The 23,902-nt window shown below is 32.9% G+C and overlaps 2 protein-coding genes across 2 annotated transcripts; one reads left to right on the top strand and one right to left on the bottom strand.

Annotated features, from left to right (window-relative positions):
- Window positions 1-9,977: 9,977 nt before the first annotated feature.
- TRIADDRAFT_1842 (uncharacterized protein) lies at window positions 9,978-11,372 on the bottom strand (the record flags this gene model as incomplete). The annotated part of the gene is made up of 1 exon (XM_002108362.1): window positions 9,978-11,372. A coding segment is annotated over one exon (1,395 nt), but the record flags the coding sequence as incomplete, so codon positions are not given.
- Window positions 11,373-16,476: 5,104 nt separating this feature from the next.
- Window positions 16,477-23,020, top strand: TRIADDRAFT_18926 (uncharacterized protein; the record flags this gene model as incomplete). The annotated part of the gene is made up of 23 exons (XM_002109091.1): window positions 16,477-16,587; window positions 16,905-17,087; window positions 17,169-17,277; window positions 17,427-17,521; window positions 17,609-17,685; window positions 17,813-17,840; window positions 17,920-18,003; window positions 18,098-18,183; window positions 18,304-18,394; window positions 18,546-18,623; window positions 18,753-18,839; window positions 18,917-18,979; window positions 19,263-19,394; window positions 19,613-19,724; window positions 19,821-19,891; window positions 20,019-20,080; window positions 20,230-20,285; window positions 20,459-20,557; window positions 20,931-21,026; window positions 21,192-21,289; window positions 21,647-21,736; window positions 22,320-22,478; window positions 22,976-23,020. The coding sequence occupies 23 exons, from the start codon at window positions 16,477-16,479 to the stop codon at window positions 23,018-23,020; spliced, it is 2,112 nt and encodes a 703-aa protein (XP_002109127.1).
- Between the last annotated feature and the right edge of the window lie 882 nt (window positions 23,021-23,902).

Raw genomic sequence — 23,902 nt, 5'->3', positions numbered from 1 at the left:
GCTACCTCTTTGCGACATTCGCAATATTCGATCCATCTTAATATCAATATCAATCACGTTATTTGAGCTGTAGATAGCATCATGGCCACTCATTGGTTACCACTATCATAACACCAACAGCGTTACAACATGGTGCAAGATCTATAGCAAATGGTGGAACAAGAATGGATACCACCCCTGATTTGCTACAACAATAAAACGCCATCATGATCAAGGTTGTCCACATTCATCAACAAAGTCTCTTAATTAATTCAATTAGCCATTGACAGACTCGGTGACAGGTGATGATTTGTTCAACGACGCATTGCTATTCTACCAATCAAAATGGCGAAGGTGCAAAGTCAATATCGTTCGGCCCAGGTTTAGCCCACCCCTAGCATAAGCATTTATGAATTAACCCACAAGACGTCCCAATGGACAATAACCTTGATGGAAAATCTTGATTATAAAGCCTTGTTGCTTCATGACATTTGAAATAAAGTCACTCAAAGGTTGCAGCCGATGAATATCAATAGACTGATGGGGTAGGATAAATTGTCCTGACTGGGGATTTTATTGGAACAAGAATTGAATGCAGCAGTAGGACAACAGGCTTCCCTTTCCTTTCCTTGCTTTTATAAGGGAAGTGAGAAGTAGACAATTGATTTAGCCATAAATCAATTACAATGCGTGATCGAATCTAGAGGAGAGAGAATAGGCAAAGTAAATGCTGTGTAATTAATCGTGGTGGACTGCATGCATGGGCTCTCCATCCTGGGACAAGAAGGATAGGCCGTTGTCGTTGAATGGGCTTGTGCATCGTCTCAAGCAATTTCAACTTTTCTTCCAACTAAATCATCATCAATCCCATGAATTGCTGGTATCCTACAGCCGACTGTAGACGCTCTTATAACTTGGAACGAAGGATAGCTGATGCATTTGTGTTGGACTAACTTCGATCTTTCATTTCCCCTTTCAATTTTATTCAAAATTCCTTGAAATACATTGGATCCAGTTCTCGTTTAGTTGACGTGGTTGACCAACGATAGTGTTGCTTAATTTGTACGGGAGGTACTTCCTTAGCTCTATTGAACAACACTAATAAACATGAGATTGCAAAGCATTGGATCAATTGACGTTTTGACACAGGCTTCTTCACCGAGGCCAATTGCAATAACTCAACACCGACAGTGCTTCCTTTTGGTTACACTTGATCAAATTGATTCAAAATTGGTAGTTTGCAATGGAGTAGCACCATAGGTAAATGGCACTTTCCCCTCTCCCAATATTCGTTCGATCGACCAAAAGCAATCCTGCTTCCTTTAGCTAGTGAGATCAACGGAACAGAATTTACCAATCCCAAACATATTCTGCTCTCTTCAGCTTCATGTTCTCCAATTCATTCAAACGTATAGTCGATTGGATTAATCCGTGATTTACAGAAAGGCCTGGATCTGCTAACGAAGAAATCGCTTTGATCAATCAATACGGACTGTGCTTCCTTCGTCCTAACTTTCTAATAGTACAAAATAGCGTTTCACATTTGCAACTAGCTCTATTTGGTAGCGAGGAATGGCATCGATCAATTGATCCACGCAAAGTTGTCAGCTCTTCTTCATTTAGCTAAACCCTACCGACCATAAATCTTAATGCCACCGATCCAGTTTTATGTTTTACTTGGGATTGTATCCGCAAAAGCAGGGACTACTCAAGAGAAAATTTATACTCTCACTCCGGCACTTTTAGCCAGAGAGATAGAAATTCTCTCTTGAGTAATTCCTGGCTAAAGAAGGATAGCTTAACGTCCATTCATGCAGAAACCTTTCCTTGCCCTAAATTGATCAACTAAATATCAAGACGAGTCGATCAAGCTTGAATTGATCCATGATGATCGTGCATAACCGCAACAAATCATTTTATACAACCAGTAACCTCGAATATACACAAATGGAGACTTGAAACTTTCAAATGAAACCTCGATGAGACTATTTAGCATCAATTGTCCTAAATTGGTATCAAGATGGATTGTTATTGACCAATCTTGTCCGCTCTATTAACTCGCTACCATCACAAAGTATACATGTTAAACAGAGTTATTTAAATAGTAAAAGTACTATGCAAACATCATCTTTATACTTTATGATTAATAGATTAAAGCCTTCAGAAATGACAGCAGCCTTGGGTAACCAATCCCTTAAACAAAAACCATCAGTGATAACATGCACAATCCGCAGGTTTTCAACTGAAATTCAACTCTCTTCCTATTCGATTTGACGTATATTTGATGTAAAAATTAGATGCGCTTTGTATTATTAACTTCAATAACTAGAATTATCGCCAATCCTAAATCTACTTATACACATCGCTAAAGCTCACGACGAATGACTTTGCGATGTAGAGTACTGTAAGTAATAGTGAACTGATCAATGTATGGAAAGCAAATCGATCAAGTTAATGATCAATTACTTTGCAAAATGGACTCTGCAGCAAGCATTAAATTAATCGACCAAGTTAGAGATAATTGATCGATCAAGCTCACGACCAATTACTTTGCGATGTAGAGCACTGCTAGTAATAGTGAACTGATCAACTTATGGAAAGCAAATCGATCAAGTTAATGATCAATTACTTTGCGAAACAGACTCTACAGCAAGCATTAAGTTAATCGACCAAGTTAGAGATAATTGATCGATCAAGATCACGACCAATTACTTTGCGATGTAGAGTACTGTAAGTAATAGTGAACTGATCAACTTGTGGAAAGTAGATCGATCAAGCTAATGATCAATTACTTTGTTAAATGGACTCTACAGCAAGCATTAAGTTAACCGACCCAGTTAGAGATTACTGATCGATCAAGCTCAAGACGAATTACTTTGCGACATAGACTACCGCAAGCATTGCTGCAGTTAGCGGATCGAATGATAAATACTCGTAGTTGATTGATAAAGCTAACGACGAATTACTTTACAACGTAGACTACTGCAAGGATTACTGTAGTTAACGGATTAAGTTTGTTATGGATCATTGATCGACAGAGTTAACAATAAATTACTTTACAACGTAGTCTACCGCAAGGATTACTGTAGTTAAAGGATCTAGTTCGTTATGGATCATTGATCCATACAGTCGACAACAAATTACTGTGCAATATAGACCATAAACTACCGCAAGGATTACTGTAGTGAACAGATCAAGTTCGTTCTGGATCTTTGATCGATAGAGTTTAATGACAAATTACTTTGCAATATAAACCATAAATTACCAAAAGGGTTGCTGTAGTTAACGGATCATTGATCGATAGAGCTGACGACCAATTACTTTACAACATAGATCATAAACTACCACAAGGATTACTGTAGTGAACGGATCAAGTTAGTGATGGATAGAGCTGACAATAAATTACTTTGCAACATAGACTATCACAAGGATTACTGCAGTTAACGGATCAAGTTAGTTATGCATCACTGATCAATACAGCTGACGATCAATTGCAACCTAGACTACAGACGACCACTATTAGTACTTAACTGATCGAGTTAAGAATAAAATGATATTCTCTACAGTCTTTCTCTCTCCCATTGACTACATCGTTAAAATAAAGATTGCTATTGATAATTAGGCTATACAATTTATCGATATGTATATCCATAAATCACTCTATTGGTTAAACCAGCCTGATCAATCAACATTAAATGCTATCAATCTAAATTCTGCCGTAACTTTATCCTGCTTTTATACAGTCCAAAATGCGATATTGCCTTCAATTTTTACTTCAATCATTTGTCCAATTCAATCAACGATTCTGTTTATGAATTTTTTTATACCCCGCCTCCAGTGCGTTAACTCTTCAATAAAAAAATGCTTGACGACCTTGATCATCGCTGACGATTTTATCCTGCCTTTATGAATCACAATAGAGCTGCATGCAGGTAGAAATTGCCCAAGCAATCTAGATTGGCAGCTTGGCTAAATTGGCATAAAAGAATCCGTCCAATGCCAACGTGATAGCACAATTATTATGCAAATAACGCATTGCCGTTATAAGTGAAGGATAATTGTATGGTGCTGGTTTATTAATTTACTAAATAACATAAGCATTAAAACCTTCTACTAGTCAAAGTAGTCAGTGGCCTGAAACTACTGCTTTACGAACACAAACTGAGCAACCTGCTACTACATTATGAGTGCAGTAATGATGTTCCTATAAACAATTTCTATTGCGATTTTAGCTAGTATATCAGGAAGGTGTCAAGCTAAGCAATAAAGGGAGGAAAGTATAGGGCATACAGCATCGCGGTTTATTATGCTAACAAGTAGAATCTAGCTCCAACTGCATTCCGTAAATCAGTATAATGAACAAATTTATAGCATATGCTAACGTCTGCTATAATTACTATCTCAACATCATATCTACTCCTTTACAACACTCATGTACTCGATTACATACTCAACTATATCTAATAAGTATATTTATAACGCTACTCTACCCGTAAATCTTTATATGCTAATGGTTCTTAATAGTTGTAAATACTCATGGTATTTCGTACTGTCATCATCCTTTTATTTTAGTCATAAACATGAATATAAAGTATATACAAGTAAACGCAGCTCTATATTTTAATTTACGTACAAAAAATTTACCGGTACAGCATATAATATAGTTAGGACTATTCAGTGTTTATAGCAAGTATATAAATACAATCGTTAAAAGATACGTCATAAGCGATGATTAGAAGTTATCATATTTTTGGAACTGTAACATATGGTCTTTTTCCATAAAATTCTATATGGTAATTAGCAAATAGGCACTAGCTCACCACTTATCGAACACTTGCCATAAACTTGACTAAAACAAGACTAGAATGGAAGGATTGATAGCAACTTAAGTTAATTATAATCCATTGATTGCCTGATAGCAGAAATGAACACCTAGTGACATGGTCGATCTCTCTAAGATTTTAGAACAAGTAAAACTAGGGACCCCTAACGGGTTACTTACCGAATACTTACCATAAAACCTTATTATAGGCATGCATTTATATCACTTTGAATTAATTCTTGCGATCTCTTGATGATAAACACTCTACTGTGTATTTCATTTCTACAAAATTTTATACCAGCACTTAAAGATTATTCGTAGCCTACATATCGTGGACTTGTCATACGAGTAAATCTGACTGCAGGTATACACTGGAAACTAGCATTAAATGCATTTTACTACCCTGATTCAATGCATATGATCATTCCATGGTAGATATAAGTACTTTATTACAAAGACGATCTCTGCAAATCAGTGATTGCTTACACAACATTACTTAATGTATTGAATGCTGATTATAACATAGCGCTCTACTATCGATATGCATTTAAGAATGGCATTTGGTGCACTTGCATCACCTCCAATTAATCGATGTGATCTCCCTGCTAACTGAATTTGCATGCTATATGCTCTAGGCAAATAAATTATTGTAGCATAAATTGCCCAGCATAAACTGAAATATCATACTCAATAAACCAGTTGCACAAAGTATCACGAGCGAGGAAATGCAACGGTTAACCTACTATTGCGGTTTGATCATCAAGAGTTTACAGTAAAAAAACTTTATCTCCTAAAAATAATAGCATGCATAAGGCACCTAGTATTCAAATCGTTCACCAAAGTACTAGCTTTCGACCTTCATCTCGTATTATAGATACCACTGATGACCTAACATTAACTTTACTATATATATATAAATAAAATCGTTGTGGCACATTTAATTAATGTCGATGGATATTACAAACTATAGAAGTCCTGGATCTTGACTCAATTTAAAAAGACATCTTATAGTAAACACTTAATCCATTATTTTATAAGTGTATTGCAAGATTATCACGTCCAATTTTTAATCCATTATTAAAATTAGGCAAGTATTCACATAACAGAGTCATTGCAAATATATTTGAATAGTATTTATGCCACAGTGCTTACTATGTTATATCTTACATTCATTATTGTAAGCATAGATCACTTACTTAACTATGTAGATATTTATTAATTATGAACTATCTCGACTGACTAATCTTCCATTCTGCTCTTTTCGTTAGCTAAAAACTACAGCCAGACAGCCTAAAAAGTAATCGCATACAATGTAAAATATATCTTGGATTAATATAATGAACCTTTGATCAATATCTTTGCTTAATATCAATGATCACTATGCTAAGACAGCTAATACCTTTCACTTGCTACATTGTTTCCATATGACCCTTCCATCTAATATCAATAGAGTATTTTCTATAGCATAGATCACTTACTTAACTAGGCATACATTAATTAATTATTAACTATCTTAACTAATTGTTCTTTCATGCCTTTTTTTCATTAAGCAAAAACACAGCTTGAGAAGCAACCAGACGTAATATCAAACCTAGTAAGAGTTTATACATGAACCGTTTATTAATACTTTCGGTTAATAACAATGATCGTCAAATAAAGACAGCCTTCCATGTAGTACATTCATATTATGCGATGCTTAAATAAAGTAGATTAACTATTTTAATATTTTATACTACGTATAAATTTTTTGAGTATCGATATTTCTACAATTATAAATTAATCGTTCAATAATATTGAGGTCTTTTAATTTGATATAAATTTTATGATATTCATTAAAGTAGATTGTGTTTCGTTACTATGACAAAGATTGTTTATCAAACATTGCCTCTTCGCTCAAAGGAAAGGAATAGAAATTATTATGTCAGCCAAACTCATTTTCTTCCTAACGAAAGGATGGGCTTGCTTTTACTGAAACAAAACTCTATTCTTAAAGTTTTCAATCCAAAAACTTGAAAATAAAACTAACAGCGTCTAATCCTACAAGCAATGCTTCTATCTATGCAATAAATATCATCACTATGATTTTTGTTTATAATAAAATTGCAATCAGTGATCATATCCGTTAGATGGGTTACATGTGGGGAAAAAATTAGTCAACGATAGCAACAGTTAATAAAATGTACATAACATAGAAACTAATAAAAGTTGACTTGCTGTACATCAGCAATAATAAATAGAACGATTTTCTCCGAAAATTAAAAATTCATTTATAGTATTATTAAATATTAATACGCCAAAGTCAAATACTAAATTTCTTTCTGAAATATAAATTACTATCCAATGTTCCATATCATAAAACAACTATTTTATGATGAAACAAAGTAATAAAGAAAGTACTTCAATAACGTATACCGATTCCCCATATTATTGTCTTCTTTTATAGTGTACAACATCCAATGCAATTTTTCTCGTTATAAGAACTTTTATTATCATTATGCTCAACATAATAGCAATGATCAATGTCACCAGCTGCAATTGTTAACGAGTAAGTAACTGTTTTAGTTCATAGTTTTCATCTATTAAAATTTACGACACTTTTTATTGGGATAAAGTTATCTAGAAAATATGTATGGATCCAATTTATAATAAATGTACCCTTAGGTATTTCATAAAATTACTAGATGCAATAATTCATTCATTTTTATATCAAATTTTAATCCCATATTCCAATTTCTTAATGATAATTTAATAATGCACAAGACTGCTATTCAAAAATTTCCGTCTCGTATGCAAATTTGCGCATATATTGGTAGTAAGCTAAACATTTACAGTAAATTGCCGAATTGTACATTTTAACTATGTCGGCATATTACTGAGTCTTCAGTTAACGTATTCTACCACGTACATATTGCAAAATAATTGATGATCTACTGACTTACAAGCTCTGAATACTTTTCCTGCTCTAAGTTTTTTTAGATGGAGTCTCCAAGTCGATCAATGTATCAGTAGAGTACATGTAAAATATATTGTTTAAGAATAATTCTGCCCAGATTGACTTTGTTTCAATTGTAACTATTAATGAATGCTATTTTGTTCCAAATTGCTGTAGATCCTGCACGTATATATTTTCAATATGGATCAATATATGTATAGTATCAAAACGGCGGGTGCAAAGTACGTTAATTGAGAATAACTTTGCCTTAACTAATATTCCTAATCGAAAAAAATCATTACCTTTGAATATCATTCTTCCAATCTAAAACACTATCGATTCCATACCCAAAGTTAATCAATCGATACAGTAAATGTAAATAACGTTATTCAGGAATGATTCTATCTTAATTCATATATTTGAACTATAATTAATTCTGAATAGGATTGATTCTTAATTGCCAAAGATTTCGCAGATATGCTCGAATTTCAACCAAAATACGCATAATATCAATATAGTGCATGCAAAAATATGTTCTTCAAGAATCATTTTTGTTCTAAATTTTTCCAATATTATCACCTTTGATTACTTTCTCAATCTCTTGCTATAGACTACCTGCTCAAAATCAATCAACATAGTAGTTCAGTACATGCAAAGTGCATTATTCTAGAATCATTTGTCTAAACTAATATTTAGCATTATATATATCAAAAATCTAAAAAAATTTTTTAATTTAAGTGGTTATACTTTAGATTGCATGGTCAATATTGACCTGCATATCAACCTAGTATATGCAAAATATGTTATGCAAGAATCATCTAGCCTTGTCTAGGATTTTGCTATTATAAATATTGTTACTAGTAAATTTGTTTTTGATCGAAATTTTCTACAAAACCGATTACGCGCTCAAAGCAAGCAATATCTCAATATGCTACGTGCAGAATTCATTATTGTAGAATCCTTTTACTCTCATTGATATAATCTAATCATAAATAGTATTGCTTTTAAAGTTTATTTTTAACTGAATTTGCTGAACAACTTATTGCTTGCTCAAATCAACCATTACATCAATATGGTACGTGCAGAATGCTTTATGGTAGAATCATTCTACCCTAATTTTAGGGGGAAATTGAAATTATTTTCTCGGATTAATTTTTATAATCTAAATTAATACGGGCTGCATACTCAAAGTCGATCAATGTAACAGAGCAGTCGATGGAAAATACCTTATTTTAGAACCATTCTATCTCAACTGACATTTTTAAATTGCAAATATCATTACCATTGAATATCCCTCTAATTTAAATTACCTTGCTTAGATTGCAGGCTCAGGGTTGGTTAACATATCAATATAGTGTACTGTATATAAAATGTGTCATTCTTAAAAGATTTTGTCTTAACAGATGTTGAACAATTGTAAACATCATTCCAACTGCAAGCAGGTAATTCACTGAACGCATAATGATTCAGTATACATCTAGAAGTATTTAAAGGCAAATATCAACAATTTTATTATCAGATATCATCCATTCAATATTTAGTCAAAATTTCACTAGTTTAGGTAGGCCAGCCTGCTAAATGTATTGAGAGAAGAGTCGTGGATCTAGGTAGAAGAATGCTATAGATTCTATTACTAGAAAATAATTACGTAAAAGAGAAAGAGTCTACATGACGCAACAAGTACAAGACTTAACATAAAAAGTCACACAGCAATATCATCCCCTACACATGACTACGATAGCCATTATTTAGGCATACACACTCTTACACTAACTTGAATAAGTACGTAGAATTCTAATCAATAAAGTAAAATTGCATACCAATAGATTAAATAAATTAGTTAACATGATTGCGGTAAGGTATCTATATTAGGTAGCGAAAAACTGACTCTATCACATCAATGATGGAGTCTTAGCAAGGAATAAGAACGGATGGATGAAATCATCGCTGGATCAAAAGATTCAATTAATGACCACCACTAGACTGATTAATCTGATAGACTACTACTTCACCAGATGTCAAGGTAACTTGATGTAAATTAACCTCGCCAGTAAGGGCTGGATTACTCGCTAATCGAACTGTGCCGACATCAGAAACCATGGAGAGATCGCGAGTAATTGTAGCAGAGCCTAAGTTAACCGTGACAAGGAAAGCATGAGAATCAGTTGAGTGAAATCTTAAGAATGCGAATAAACTATCATCGGCATAGACAGCTCGGTAGTTCGGATAACGCCATGCCGGACTACTCTGGCGCAATGTTGCTAGGCTACGATAAAAATTGAGATGAGAATTTGGATTTGCTTTCTCAACCTTAACATTGACACTTTTGTAGTCGTCAGCAATAGGTAGCCATGTTTTAATACCAGAAGCGGAGAAACCAGCATTTGGACTATCATCCCATTGCATTGGTGTTCGCTCAGGATCACGCGAAACGGACTCATAAATGTCGGGATTTTGTAGGCCAAAAGGATCTTGAGTATCAGCTAATGAAATCTTGACATTCCGCATATTAATTTCTTCACCGTAGTAGGTAGTTGGTGTACCAGGCAAGAGCAAATTGACAGCATTGACAGCTTTAACTAATTTAGGACCACGACGATTGGAGATACGATGGTTATCGTGATTACCTACCACCCAGTTAGGCCAACCGCATGCTGGCATTTTAGACATCCAGTCATGGACTGTTTGATTTAATGTATTACCTGTCCATTTAGGCAATGTGAGTAAGAAAAAGTTGAATGGGAAATGAAATTCTGGCTGTTGTTGGGTACCATAATATAACATGATGATATCAATGGGATCGTAAGCTTCGCCAACAGCAAATCTTGGCTTGGTTTTAGAGTACTCATCAAATACAGAACGCCATTGGCGATTTAACCAGTGTAATGGTGGGAAATCAGTGGTTTCATTATGGATCAACGAGCTGTAAGGTGCATCAACACCAGGACGGTAATTCGGATCTGGGACTTCATCAGGTAATTTAGGATTTTCATAAACATGCTTAATGGCATCAATACGGAAGCCATCAACACCTTTATTTAGCCAAAATCTTAATACATTCTTCGATGCTTCAACAACTTCAGGATTAGTATAATTTAAATCGGGTTGTTCAACTAAAAATTGATGTAAATAAAATTGATTTGTCTTGTTATCGAATTCCCACATAGAGCCACTGAAAACGGATATCCAATTATTGGGTGGAATAGGGTTATTATCGGCATCCATACCTTTCGGTTCTGCCCACATGTACCATTGACGTTTAGGATTATTTAAACTCGATCTACTTTCAATAAACCATTCATGTTGGTCAGATGAATGATTGGGTACGAAATCAAGAATTAATTTAATTCCTTGCTTTTGCATAGCAGCTAATAAACTATCGAAATCAGCCATGTTACCAAAAATAGGATCGACATCCGTATAATCGGACACATCATAACCGAAATCTTTCATCGGTGATTTAAACATAGGACTTAACCACACTGCATCAACATGAATATCTTTGAAATGGCTTAAACGTTGTTCAATCCCTTTCAAATCGCCAACACCATCGTTATTACTGTCTTGGAATGATCGAGGGTAAATTTGATAGATAATGCTGGTTTGCCACCATTGTAAGTTTTGATCACATGTTGGGTGGTAGGTAAATTCCCTTCCACGTAAATTAGTCTTCAAGCTATTGCTAGGTCCAGTCGTGAAAGCAACCAATAACAGGATTGCAGCTCCAATGATACAAATTACGAGGAAGACGAAAACATAGCATCGTCTTCTTCTGTTGCGATACGCAGCTTCTTCCGTATCCAATGTTCCGTCCTCTATCTTTACTGAGGCCACGTCAGCCATTTTGATCTTGAATAGTATCAACCAAAGAATCATAAAAGAGAAATTACAAATTCGAGGTTAATTATTATAACGCGTACCGGTATGTGGCTACATGGCTTTTGGATGCTGTTATACCTATGCACTTAACATACTGCTAAGCAACTAATGCTGCTTTAATGAATGGCATAGTCAGTTATGTATTACGTAAATGTTGCTGGTTCTTCAGTATGTGGATAAAAGAGAAGGCATTTATAAATAGCAATCTAATTATTGCTAAAGAATCATTCAATCTCTGAAGATTGAGCTATTCCGGGTATGCGTTATAGTGCTGTGCTACGAGTGACAATTTCAGATATGCATTATAAAGTTGGGTTGGTTGAGAAACATATGGGAAAGTGTAGGCGCTGCACTCAAGGTACTTTTAAATCATTTCCTAGCTCGACGACATTAACCAGCTTTGCATTAGTAGTAAATATCAATAGACAATTTTTAAGACTTTGCTAATTGGGAAATATGCAAGAAAACCGAGATGCAGATAAGTATAGAAATATTTAAATTGCATAACATTTACTGATCTTTCCTTAAAATGGATAACAGTTATTGGTCTTGCATTTGTGGCAAATACGAAAATACACGTCATAGGGATTAGCTGACCGTAAAATTTAAAAGGAACACACGCTGATGCATGAAAGTTTTCGTATCGTAAGATTATTACTAATTAATTTCTGACGTGATGATAGTAATTAGTTTTAAACTGATGAGAAATACAGCTAAAAAAAATTAACTGGTTGCAATTCACTCACATATGGAAAATGAGAACATAAGATCCGTCTAAGCTTATAACACTTTATTAGCGGTACTGTTAGGTATAAGAATAGCTATTAGTCGACTTAAACATATTTAAGTGCTAGCAACTGCTATTATAAGTACTGTGTTTGTGTTGATGTAATTATAAGATCAAAGTATTATACTAGCATTTAACAAAGGCACCGCATGAAGGTTCGCAGACAAGATATATCATGACTATCCATAGGTGTATCGGAGTGCATACAGATACGCGTCTAATTTAAGAAATGATTGTCATCTTTTAATTTTTTGGTTATTATTTGCAACAGATTTTGGATAAATTTTAACAGTATACTGTAGTTACTGATTATAGCAGATGTGAATTTTCATTTCTTTGAACACATTATAAAATGCAGAATCTTGAGAGGAAATAATTATAAGTGTAACAGGAAAAATATAAAGTTTTTTAGAGAAAGTTATGAGTGCAGCAAATAATAAGACAGGTAAATTGTACAATCTCTTAGAAAAATAGTCATAAGCGTGGCAAATAACATGAATTGCTAAGGAAAAACTAAAGTACGATGAAAGAGTCTCTTGGCATAGAATTAAAATATTTTCTCTTAAAGGCAAAAATCATCGACTATTGAGAGTGCCACAACTGTAGTGGTCAAAGGTAAATATAATTTATGGGATATTTAATATATTTGAGGATCAATTTAGGACCAAACCTGATCTTTGCAACATTGTTAAAATGAAATTTAATCTAATCTATCATTATAAGGTGAGAATCAAGTTTAATGTGCATGGTGAGAATTTAGCACGCAACACTTTGAAAAACTAATCGACTACCAAGGATTTCACCTACCTATGGACAATCCTGATTGACTTGTCAACGAGATCAAGAGAAGCAGAAAATGATTAAAACTGTGTAGGAATAATCTTAATTAGCATGTACTTCAGATCACAGTATATGATATGATTGGCTAAGAAACATATGATACAAAAATTATGATCAACAGCGCATTAAACTGAACTTTATATTGACCCCAGCAGAAAATGCTTCCTCAAGCAATGCGTCCCATATGATAACGGCGTGCATTGAGTAAATATAATCAATAACAAATTCATAATTTTATCCAGAAGAGACAATTTAAATATGTTGTCTTAATATTAACGTGTGAATACTCACTCTATTATATGTTCGGCACGTACCGATAGAATTGAATATTTCTTTCTACGTTTAATATTTGCAAATTCAATGCCTTTAAACAAGTTTGGAATGATGACCTTTGGTTAAGGGATAATAATTCTGCCCTCATAATAATATGTTAATATTAGCTTATAGGTAATTGTAAATTAATGGCTGGATATCGATAACAGGGCTGTAGCAATATTTAATTACTTTACCATAGCTAGTATGTAGGGAACTATTCGATAAATTTGACTGTCTCGATGCCTCTCGAAGGTAAACAGGATAGCATCATACTCTGAATACTAATACTGTATCACCGTATATCAATTTGTTAGAATATAAACGCAATATTAACTTGCAATTCCTGTTTACCAGTCAAGCTAACATATACATACGTTCAAGATCCCTTTTAAAATTTGGAGTTATCGTAAACATTACAAATTAGATTATACTATTATTTTATTTGAGCAGGGGATAACCACCCGATACCGTAGTTTCTAACACAATCGCTGGATTATTCTATCCTGCGTAATCGTAGTATTCTGTTTTTCCAGTATCTTGATATTTATGGGATAACTATTACCTTGATAGTGCAAATAAATTTTGTTTATTAGCTCATGTGCTACTCACAGACCTAAACATCATCTTACTAGAGATCTACTAGATATAATTAATGCCTTAAATTATATTATAATTTAACATCGTCGAAGATTTTAAAACTATCATACTTTAAATTAGAAAATTTAAATATTCTATAGTTTGTAGTGCCCTTTACTTTTAGAAATCTCGCTAATATTGGTGCTATCATTGTTTCTTGATCCATTTAAAATTAAAAGCTTTAAGTTAAGAGCTTTAATAATACTATCATTAGCCATAAGTAAACTTTCCAGCTCAAAATATGAAAGTAAGGGACAGCTGCATGCGACGTCATAGGAGCCAAGTTACAGAAATGCTAGCCATGCAGGCTCATACTGAAAGCACAGTCCTCACAGCTGATTGATTAATTTAGTCATTTAGTCAATCGCGTACAGACGTGAAGATTAATCACACAACATTTTTAATAGTGCGATCGTTCTCCATGATGACCTAAAATTGACAAGAGTAAGATGTGATATTGTGATGCGATAGTTAACATTCATTTTATGACAGATCATTGACCATATTTTACTGTCGATAGTAGCATGATTAGGAATGAATGTGTTTTCCGATAGTAGAATTAAGACATGGGCAATGATCTGTGCAAGTATTACTAAAATTTTAGGTATACGCGTCCAAAATACTTCACCAAATGATACTATACCGCTCTACATGTCTGTAAATGCCATTGTGCAAGTATATTCTTAAAATCAATCCATGTCCTATAGGAGGACTAAACATTTCAATCTCTCTCCGATTTAATCGACTTAATTTTCTAGTTACCGCTGTAAATAAATTTGTGACAGTTTCCAGTCTTTAATCGTCAAAAGTACTCCCCCGTCCTCCCAACCTCTCAGCCATAATCGAATTTCCCCAACTTGTACCCAAAAAGAGAAGAACGTGGCTATATCCACGACACTCAACAACAACAACTATAATTATATTTCATTAATTCTAATCATATAGGTCTCAAAAATGATAAACTAGCCGGTCCTTAGCTAGCTCCAAGCTGTCGATCCACTCGTTTTATTCCGTTAAACGGAAATACTAATTTTAAACTTGCACCGTATTTACGGTAAATAATCTGTTGTCCTAGAGCTGATTATTGTCCACACTTCGACGTATGGCATTGCCCACTTCCTTCCCCTTTCCTACCCCTGGCTCCAAGCTATCGATCCACTCGTTTTGTTCTATTAAACAGAAATATTAATTATAAACTTGCATGATATGTAAATAATCTGTTATCCTAGAGTCGATTATGTCCACACTTTGACGTATGGCATCGCCCACTTCTTTCCTCTTTCCAACCCCTGATTCAGTACGTTAATCAATAAGACAACAACTTATCGTTTCGGACAACTATACAACAACTAGTACTAGCAGTCATAGCTAAATTGTATATTGCTATTCTACAACTTCCTGCTAATGGGACTAACGATTTGAAATTAAGAACTAAAAATAGGAAAAAAAAATTATTCCACCTCGCTGCGAGTAGGGTTCGAACCTACGCGGGAAGATCCCATTGGATTTCAAGTCCAACGCCTTAACCACTCGGCCATCGCAGCCTACTCCCATGTCTGATGTTAATTTTTGTATTTGAAAAGTAGAGTACTGTTCGGGCGTGTGGATTTTGGAGACTGTACCGTAGGCTCTAAACTGTACGGAAGGTAGTGTTCGATACAGCAATATTCCTTAGTGTTCATTATATCACAAAGTCAAGCTAGAGATCGATAGGCAATTCCGACGGTAGATTTACAATATAAAGCACTGTAAAAGTTTTTTCTTCACTCTATTGTTTGGAGGTTTGTACGCATGCCTGACAATGATCTCTATGGCAACGTAAACTCTAACTTTCCTCAGCGATATCCTTTACAGGCGATAGACTAGAGGCGATGATGTACAGTAAATGATGCTCTATCTCATCAACTACGAGAAATACAATAACTGCTGTTAATACAATATACGTATATTACAAACACTGGCTGTTACAGTAAACTGAAAGTCAGGATAAGTGGATTAATAAAGTTCATCGAGATACTAATAAGCATTTCGCAATTGGATCTTACATTATAATTAAAGGTAAATTACTCCCAATAGTTGTAGTAAATGTATGGATTATCAGTAATTTTGTACCAGTACTGTGCATCGCTTCATAACAAAAATAGCTAGTACATTTAGTAATCTGAAAACAGTTGTAAATTTATCGTTGTAAATATTCAATTGCAGATATTCACATATATATCATTAATTAGATATAATCTGCAATAAATGCTTATTCGTACTGTTACTAATAGCAAATTCATCAAGATGCAAAATATTGAAGAAAAATCGCCGTCGATTGAAGACATTAGAAGCAAGTTATTAATTCGTGTATTCATTAATAACTGTGATACTTATATTGGCCATAATATTGCAGAGGTAACTACAACTACATCGACAGTTGATATAGAGAGAGAAAGTTGATTTATGATGTGCAATAATACGTAAATCCTTTGCATTAGTGATGCTTTATTTGTATCTAAATGTAAATCTGAATATATCCAAATACAACTGATGATCCTTGAGTTTGCTAAATGCCAAAAGCACTCTTAATATCTAGCAGAGCTGTTGTATTATCTTAGAAATAGTGACGATATTTTTAATTCCACGATTTAAATAGTGATGGTCACATTAGCTTAAAGTTTGTCTATAAAATAGTGCTCTTTAGCTGATAGAAATTTTGTATGTAACAATAGATTATTGCTAATGCTATACCTCAAGCAACTTTAAAAGAAGCTACAGAACTTGATGAAGTCAACTCTCAAATAGAAGAGATAACAGATAATGTGTCAAGTGTGACAACAGACTCATTTGAAATCATTGGAACACTTAAAAATCCTTTATCTGTTAAGCCATCCTGGCTCTGCAAAGTTATCGAAGTAAATATAACATTTATATCTGTATATCAATCCGAATTTTACCATTGGCTCTAAGTACATGTCATTTTATCCGTTAATCAGTCTGATAACCCAGATGAAATATTATCAGCGATGAAGGCAAGTGACGTGATCATCTATGATATTGGTGAAGATTTTGACGCACTAGATCAAACACTGTGGGCAGTGACTAGTAAGTAAACTCAATTTTATACATAAATTAAACTTGTTGCAAATGGTAAAATTTGTAGACAGTTTGTCGTACAAGAGTTTATCATACTCGATTAAATGACAAAAATCTGCGATATAACCCCTAATGTCATTTATTTTCTCACCCTTCAGTCTTAAAAAGTGAAGCGCCTACTTTTGAGACGTTAAAACTATTTATTTGCCTCTCCACTATTATGACATGGGTCAAAACTAAGCCACTAGATCCGGTATAAATTTTATATTTGAAAGAGTGATAAAGCTATATCTACAATAAGTTTTTTCAGAATACGCTAACAAGTATTGCTTTTCTATAGTATGATCGTGAATTAACGTTATCAGAAGAAGATTTTAAGCGACGCATACCACATCCAAACTTTCATCGACAACTACAGTAATTATCATAATAAAATTATATAGCTTGCTTAGTTTAAAAGGATAACGTCAAATATACGACTAAGAAATTGATCATTTTGGTATAACCATAATATTCAACTGAAATTGTCGTCGTTTTCTTATAGGATCGAAAAGTGTGTCATGGCTTCATCGGTTAGTCTATCACTTGTCAAATTTATCCAAGAAATTGAAACATCAGAAAATAATTTTATTACAATTTTTTTAATAACAGAACAAGGAAAACTTCATAACCTATGTTCTTGCTTGTGGATTAGTTTATGGACATGAAGAAAACATCTTTCATTATCTGTTTAAAGTAATTATAACTGTAATATTTTAATTTTAGCTAGTCTGCTATGAAGCAATTCTGATTCATCACAATTTATTCTAACTCAATCTTGGACATATAGGATGCATGGTTATCCAAGCAAGCTCTCGACTGCTACGGAAATGGAAGAAATGTTATACCTACAATACATGTTAAAGATTTAACAAGGTATTTTTATAAATTGCCGGAGATTTGTAATTTAATTCTAACCATCACAGAAGCTATAAAGGTTTCTCGCCAGTTAGATCTTAACCCACTATTATGCTAAGGTATGAATTCTTTTATTAGCATTGTTCTGAATGTCATTGATCGAAAACCTAAAATAAGATATTTGGTCGCGGTTGATAATTCTAACAATAACCTAAAAGAAATCGTCAAGGTTAGGAAAATATATAATAGATTTCAATTTGACAATAACGCAAGAACTGGATTAATTTACTTTCGAATTAGACTTGTGAAGATTAGCATACGCTAAAGTTGATAGGTAGTTAATCTATTTGAGATTACTGATTTTTACTGTTTTAAATTAGAGTATCAGTTATTATCTTGGAACCGGAAAAGTTAACTACATATCTAAAGAAGATGCTTTGCTTAACGAATCATTACCTGTAGGTTTGCTTGAATCAGTTTTTTTGCTATTTAAGTCAAATTTCTGAAAAGCTTGTTTTAGAGCCTAATATAATGTTTTAAGAGGTTTCTATTTTAGTCCTTAAAACAAATCTTTTTTATTTTATTAGCAAAATGAATTTGATAAAATTGTAGTCAATTTGCGGATTGAAGGCATATATATTAAGGAGCATATGAATATTGAATGGGTAGCCTTAGTAAGTTAAAATTACTTAAGCTATGAATTAGCAAATTTATGCCTTATAGCGACCATCTAAATCTCATATTTAAACAGTCTGGTATGGTGGACAATATGAAGAAAATGATTAAAGAATTTAAGGAATATAGAAATTTATCGGTAGGGTAATGTTTGTAACCTCTAAGCAAGACCTAGTTGAGATTAATTATTCTTTCTGTATATTTAAAGCTTTCATGATAGTATTTTTTAGTTTACAGTATAAAATAAAGTTTAGCTTATCAATCGATTTATTTAATATATAGTCTTTACAACCATAATATTGTACTTTATAAATGTGTTGAAAAATTGAAATCTTTACTTTAGAAAGTTTTGTAGATAATTGCATGGCTTAATCTCCTTCCAATCTTATATCATGGATAAATTTTATCTATTTTATCTATAGAAACCAATTAAGATTTGTGTTCTTGGACCACCAGCGGTGGGAAAATCCAAAATTTCCCAGCAACTAACTGAATATTATCATATTCATCATATCACGATTGGAGAAGTTATATCTGAAGCGGTCGAAAATCTGGTAAATTAAGAATAAAGTTAAATTTTGCTCTAATTTTGCACTGATCTTAATCAGTTTACATATATAATCATACCTTTAGTTATTTTTTGACGTTAGCCTTGACTGTACAGCTCACTTAAATCTAATTATATTTATATTTGATATAGAAATTCTTCTCCTATCCGACTATTGCTGTATTTACTGCAATCCTAATGATGATTTTTGCTTATGAATCATAGGAACAATCTGCAGCTAGATCTGAAAGTGAATTATCGGAAAGAGAGCACGAACAGTATAATCAGGATAAAGAATTGTTAGAGGCTTTAAAAGAAAATAAAGAAAATAATAATAGTAAGGACATCATTTGGCTTCCTGTTTAAACTTTACTAGGTCTTTGAAACCAAAAATTGAAGATCTAATTTACAAAACTAATCCTTTTTTATTTAGATCGATATGATGATCATTATGTTCATCGATTTTTACGTAAAAAACTTAAATCGATGTCATGTAAGAATCAGGTAAACTACCAATTATAATGTTCTAGTGTAAAGAACATTACATGACTTATGCTACATCATAAATTCTTTCAAAATAAATCGGTCTAATCTTATCTTACAGTAATTAATTATTTCTTTTAACGTTTAGGGATTTATATTGGATGGATATCCTAAAACCTTTTCTCAAGCGCAGGACTTGTTTGCTAGTAAGTATAAAGTAAGAATAGATCATTAAAGAATCTCTAAAGTTTATTTATACTTACCATCGATACCAAAATACTATAAATCATGATCTGCAATAAGCACCTATCGTTATCTATTAATCTCTAACTTATAATTATTTCATTCTTAGACGATAGTGACGAAAATACGAATGAAGATGATAACCTGGATTATGACCCAGAAATCATGCCAGGTAGGATATTAATCCAATTTTTAATACTGACTTTATAAACGGATATGACATGTTCACTTTGTATCTAGAAATTAATAATTTAATGAGAAATGATAATAAATAAATTACATGCTTTGATAATCAATCCAATGTCATTGCAATATTTCCTTTATTCTTTACTGCCGGTGGTATAGATAATGTTATTTGGCTAGATGCAAATGATGATTATTTAAGAAATCGTGTATTGAATCTACCAGAAAAAGTCGTGCGTGGAAGCCATAGCACTGAAGAAGGTGAGAAAGCTAAATTTGTCAGAAAGTTCGCAGTTTTTCAGTTAAAAGTTTCATCAAATTATGAGCAAGATGATAATATTGATAAGCTTTTTCACAATGCCTTTAGATGCTAGCAATAATAATTAGGCGATCAGCTTCATATATCTTTAATTGTTATTAAATTTTTGTCAGCAATCGTATGTGATTAATTCAGAGTATCGATTTAAAGATTAATTACTACTTCCAAGATAGATACTAGAGTACGTAATTAACTTCTTCGACGAACAAATATACTTTGCGGATGATGAATTTTATTCGCTAGATCAGCTATTGTAATTGGACCAAAATTGAAGATTTAAATTTCTGTACGTATGTGCCATTCATTCGAAACTAGGATTCCTTCGAAGATTAGTCAAGTTCCACGAAGATAATTTGGATGAAACTGTTCAGCATTACTTTGATGATTATGCAGTCCGAGTTGATCATTATGGTAATAGTTTATTTCTTTACATCGTAGTCTAATGGAGTTTGCTCATTTTTAGAACGGATATTTGCTGTTTGATATCTCTACATTTTAAGTGCTATAACAAATTTTTGTATAGCTTGATGCTTCATCGAATGACCAGCCTATAAATTACTTCTCGTACACAAATAGATTTAACACAGGATCCATCTGATAATAGTCATAAAACCATTCGGACCATTATTGAGTTATTAGGTGCACCGAGACATTATGGTAAGTTGGCTAATAAAGTTCATTACTATTATTATTATCAGAAAATATAAACCGAATTAAATGCACATATATATATATATATCTATAATACATTACCAAAAACATTGAAAAAGTTTTTTGAAATATCTTTTATTCAATAATTACATATTTAATTTCATATTAATAGAGAAATCAGAACATTATTTAACCTTGCTAGCTGAAAAAGAAGCTAGAGAAACGGTAATTCAATTCATCACGGCCAGAAATAGAGAGACGAGTTCAACTACTAAATACCGTGAAAATAAATAGTCAAAGTCTTTTACAGTATTATATGCACGTAATTAAATTAAGTGAAATTATGATAGAAAGTAGCCTAACCACTAATATGTTTACAGATGGCAAAGAAAGAGAATCTTCGCCGTCTTCAAATGGAAAAGGAAAGGAAAGTGATAGAAGAAAGAGAGCAGATAAAATACGATATATGGGTAAATATCTTCGGGATACAGATATTAGCACAACATGGTTAAAATATCTACTATGAAGTGATATATTCAGTATAACTTCTGGCTATAGTAGTACATACCAATGAAATATTCAATTTCATGTCTGAAATAGTATGTACAGCACAGTATACGGTACTATTAGGCTACATATAGACTGTGTCTATGCTATCATTTCATGCTATCGTTATTAGCGATAAATATCATGTTGTCGCATAACTGCCAAGAGCCTATAAGATCGAGCCATAACGTAGGACTACATAATGCTAACTATTCTTTACCTATACTAGAATATATCCAGCTGCTTTTTTTTGTAGCTAATTTAAGATATTTTGCAATTTAATACGAAAATTTATACTGAAAAACGCTTAATGTCACTTGATTTATTCCTTAAACTTCGGTCTTTAAAAGCTATTTCGGTAATATAAATAGCCACGATGACACTCTTAGTCATGCTAAGAACCATTACTGTATATACGAGTAGATATAACGTCAGTGCAATGCCTATCATCATCGATTCTAATGTATTCCTGTCAGTCAAAGCTAACTAGCCCGAAATTTTCCATAGAAATCAAATAAAGAACGAGATATTGCTCAGGAGAAAGAAGCTTTGGATGACAGATCGCTGCCTATTAAAAGATATTTAATGAGACATGTTTTGCCTACCTTAACGCAAGGATTGATTGAATGTTGCCGGCATCGACCAGATGATCCTATCGATTACTTAGTAAGTTCATTTTCTGGCCTTTCTTGTAGATCAATTGCATCTGCTTATAAGTTGCTGAATTAATTTCAATTTTGATACTGGTCATTCTTAAATACTTACTTAATATTATAATTTATCCGATAATATTCGCAATATAAATACCTAGAAAGACTATCATATTTTGTCGCTTTTCTTAAAGATTACTGTTGATTGGCGAAGTTGTTGATACGGTAGATCTGCTAAATAATAATATAAGTATTGCTGATTTATTGTAATTATTACATGCTTTCTCAGAATGTATCTGAGAATCATATATTTCCAGCACCGGTATTGAACTGATGTTGAATTTCTTTGAGAAAGATTAATTTACTAAGCTTTTATTCCACCTCTTTCATTATCTTTATTAGTTTAGATGTAATTCATTATACTCAAAGATAACCTTTAGCTCAATATTATAGAAGCAAGCAGATATTTATTTAGTACTGGAAAATGCTTATTTCTAATATTTATCACTTCAGGCTGAGTTTATTTTCAAGAACAATCCGGAAATTGATATTATCTAAAGGCTCCATGGAAGTCTGCAATGTCTTACTATTACCATAAACAGTTTATATCACTTGTAATGTATAAATCATCTATCCTATCCTATACAAGTCTATGACCAGCTGGCTTCGGAATACAGCTATGCTTGACAGCGCTGTCTAATCTAGACTCTGAGTAATAGTCATCCAATTTTCTTATGTTATGATACCAATAATGGAAAGGGTTATTTTATATGCCTTACGTATACGATTAAATTCCTGGCGAAAAAGTTGTACAATAATGTTTTAAGGCATTGTCAACTATATCATGAAGCCTAAGGTTACGATGCCTTCCATGAATAACAGTCACATTTTAAATGAGGATGTTGAATGGACTAGTCTAGAAGATATTCTCATCTGTTTGCGTCTGTTTGATAGTTTGTTTCTCTTGTATATTACTAGATTTTGAGGTTTTGCTAATAAAAGTATTCTTGCTTGATCGATCGTTGAATAATCTGTTTGTTCTTGTAATTTTGAATCTAACTTTAATTTATTCCCAACAAATTATAATACGTTAATAAGATTCTATTTGTAAACAGATGACACATCGAAAATAACCATTTATTACGCTAACATACAAATCGTGTAAGCTTCACTTCTATACTACACAGGTGACGAAAACTAAAACAATATACTGTAATTATTACATCAGAGATGAACTTTAGATAGAAAAATCACTTATCCAACAAACTTTTGGCTGCAGTAGTAGCACACAAATATTAGACTTCTATACTACACAGGTGACGAAAGCTAAAACAATATAATTATTACATCAGAGATGAACTTTAGATAGAAAAATCACTTATCCAACAAACTTTTGGCTGCAGAAGTAGCACACAAATATTAGACTTCTATACTACACAG

The sequence above is a fragment of the Trichoplax adhaerens genome, genomic scaffold (assembly GCF_000150275.1).
Source record: "Trichoplax adhaerens TRIADscaffold_1 genomic scaffold, whole genome shotgun sequence".
NCBI lineage: Eukaryota > Metazoa > Placozoa > Uniplacotomia > Trichoplacea > Trichoplacidae > Trichoplax > Trichoplax adhaerens.
This window is presented reverse-complemented; position numbering and strand designations above follow the sequence as displayed.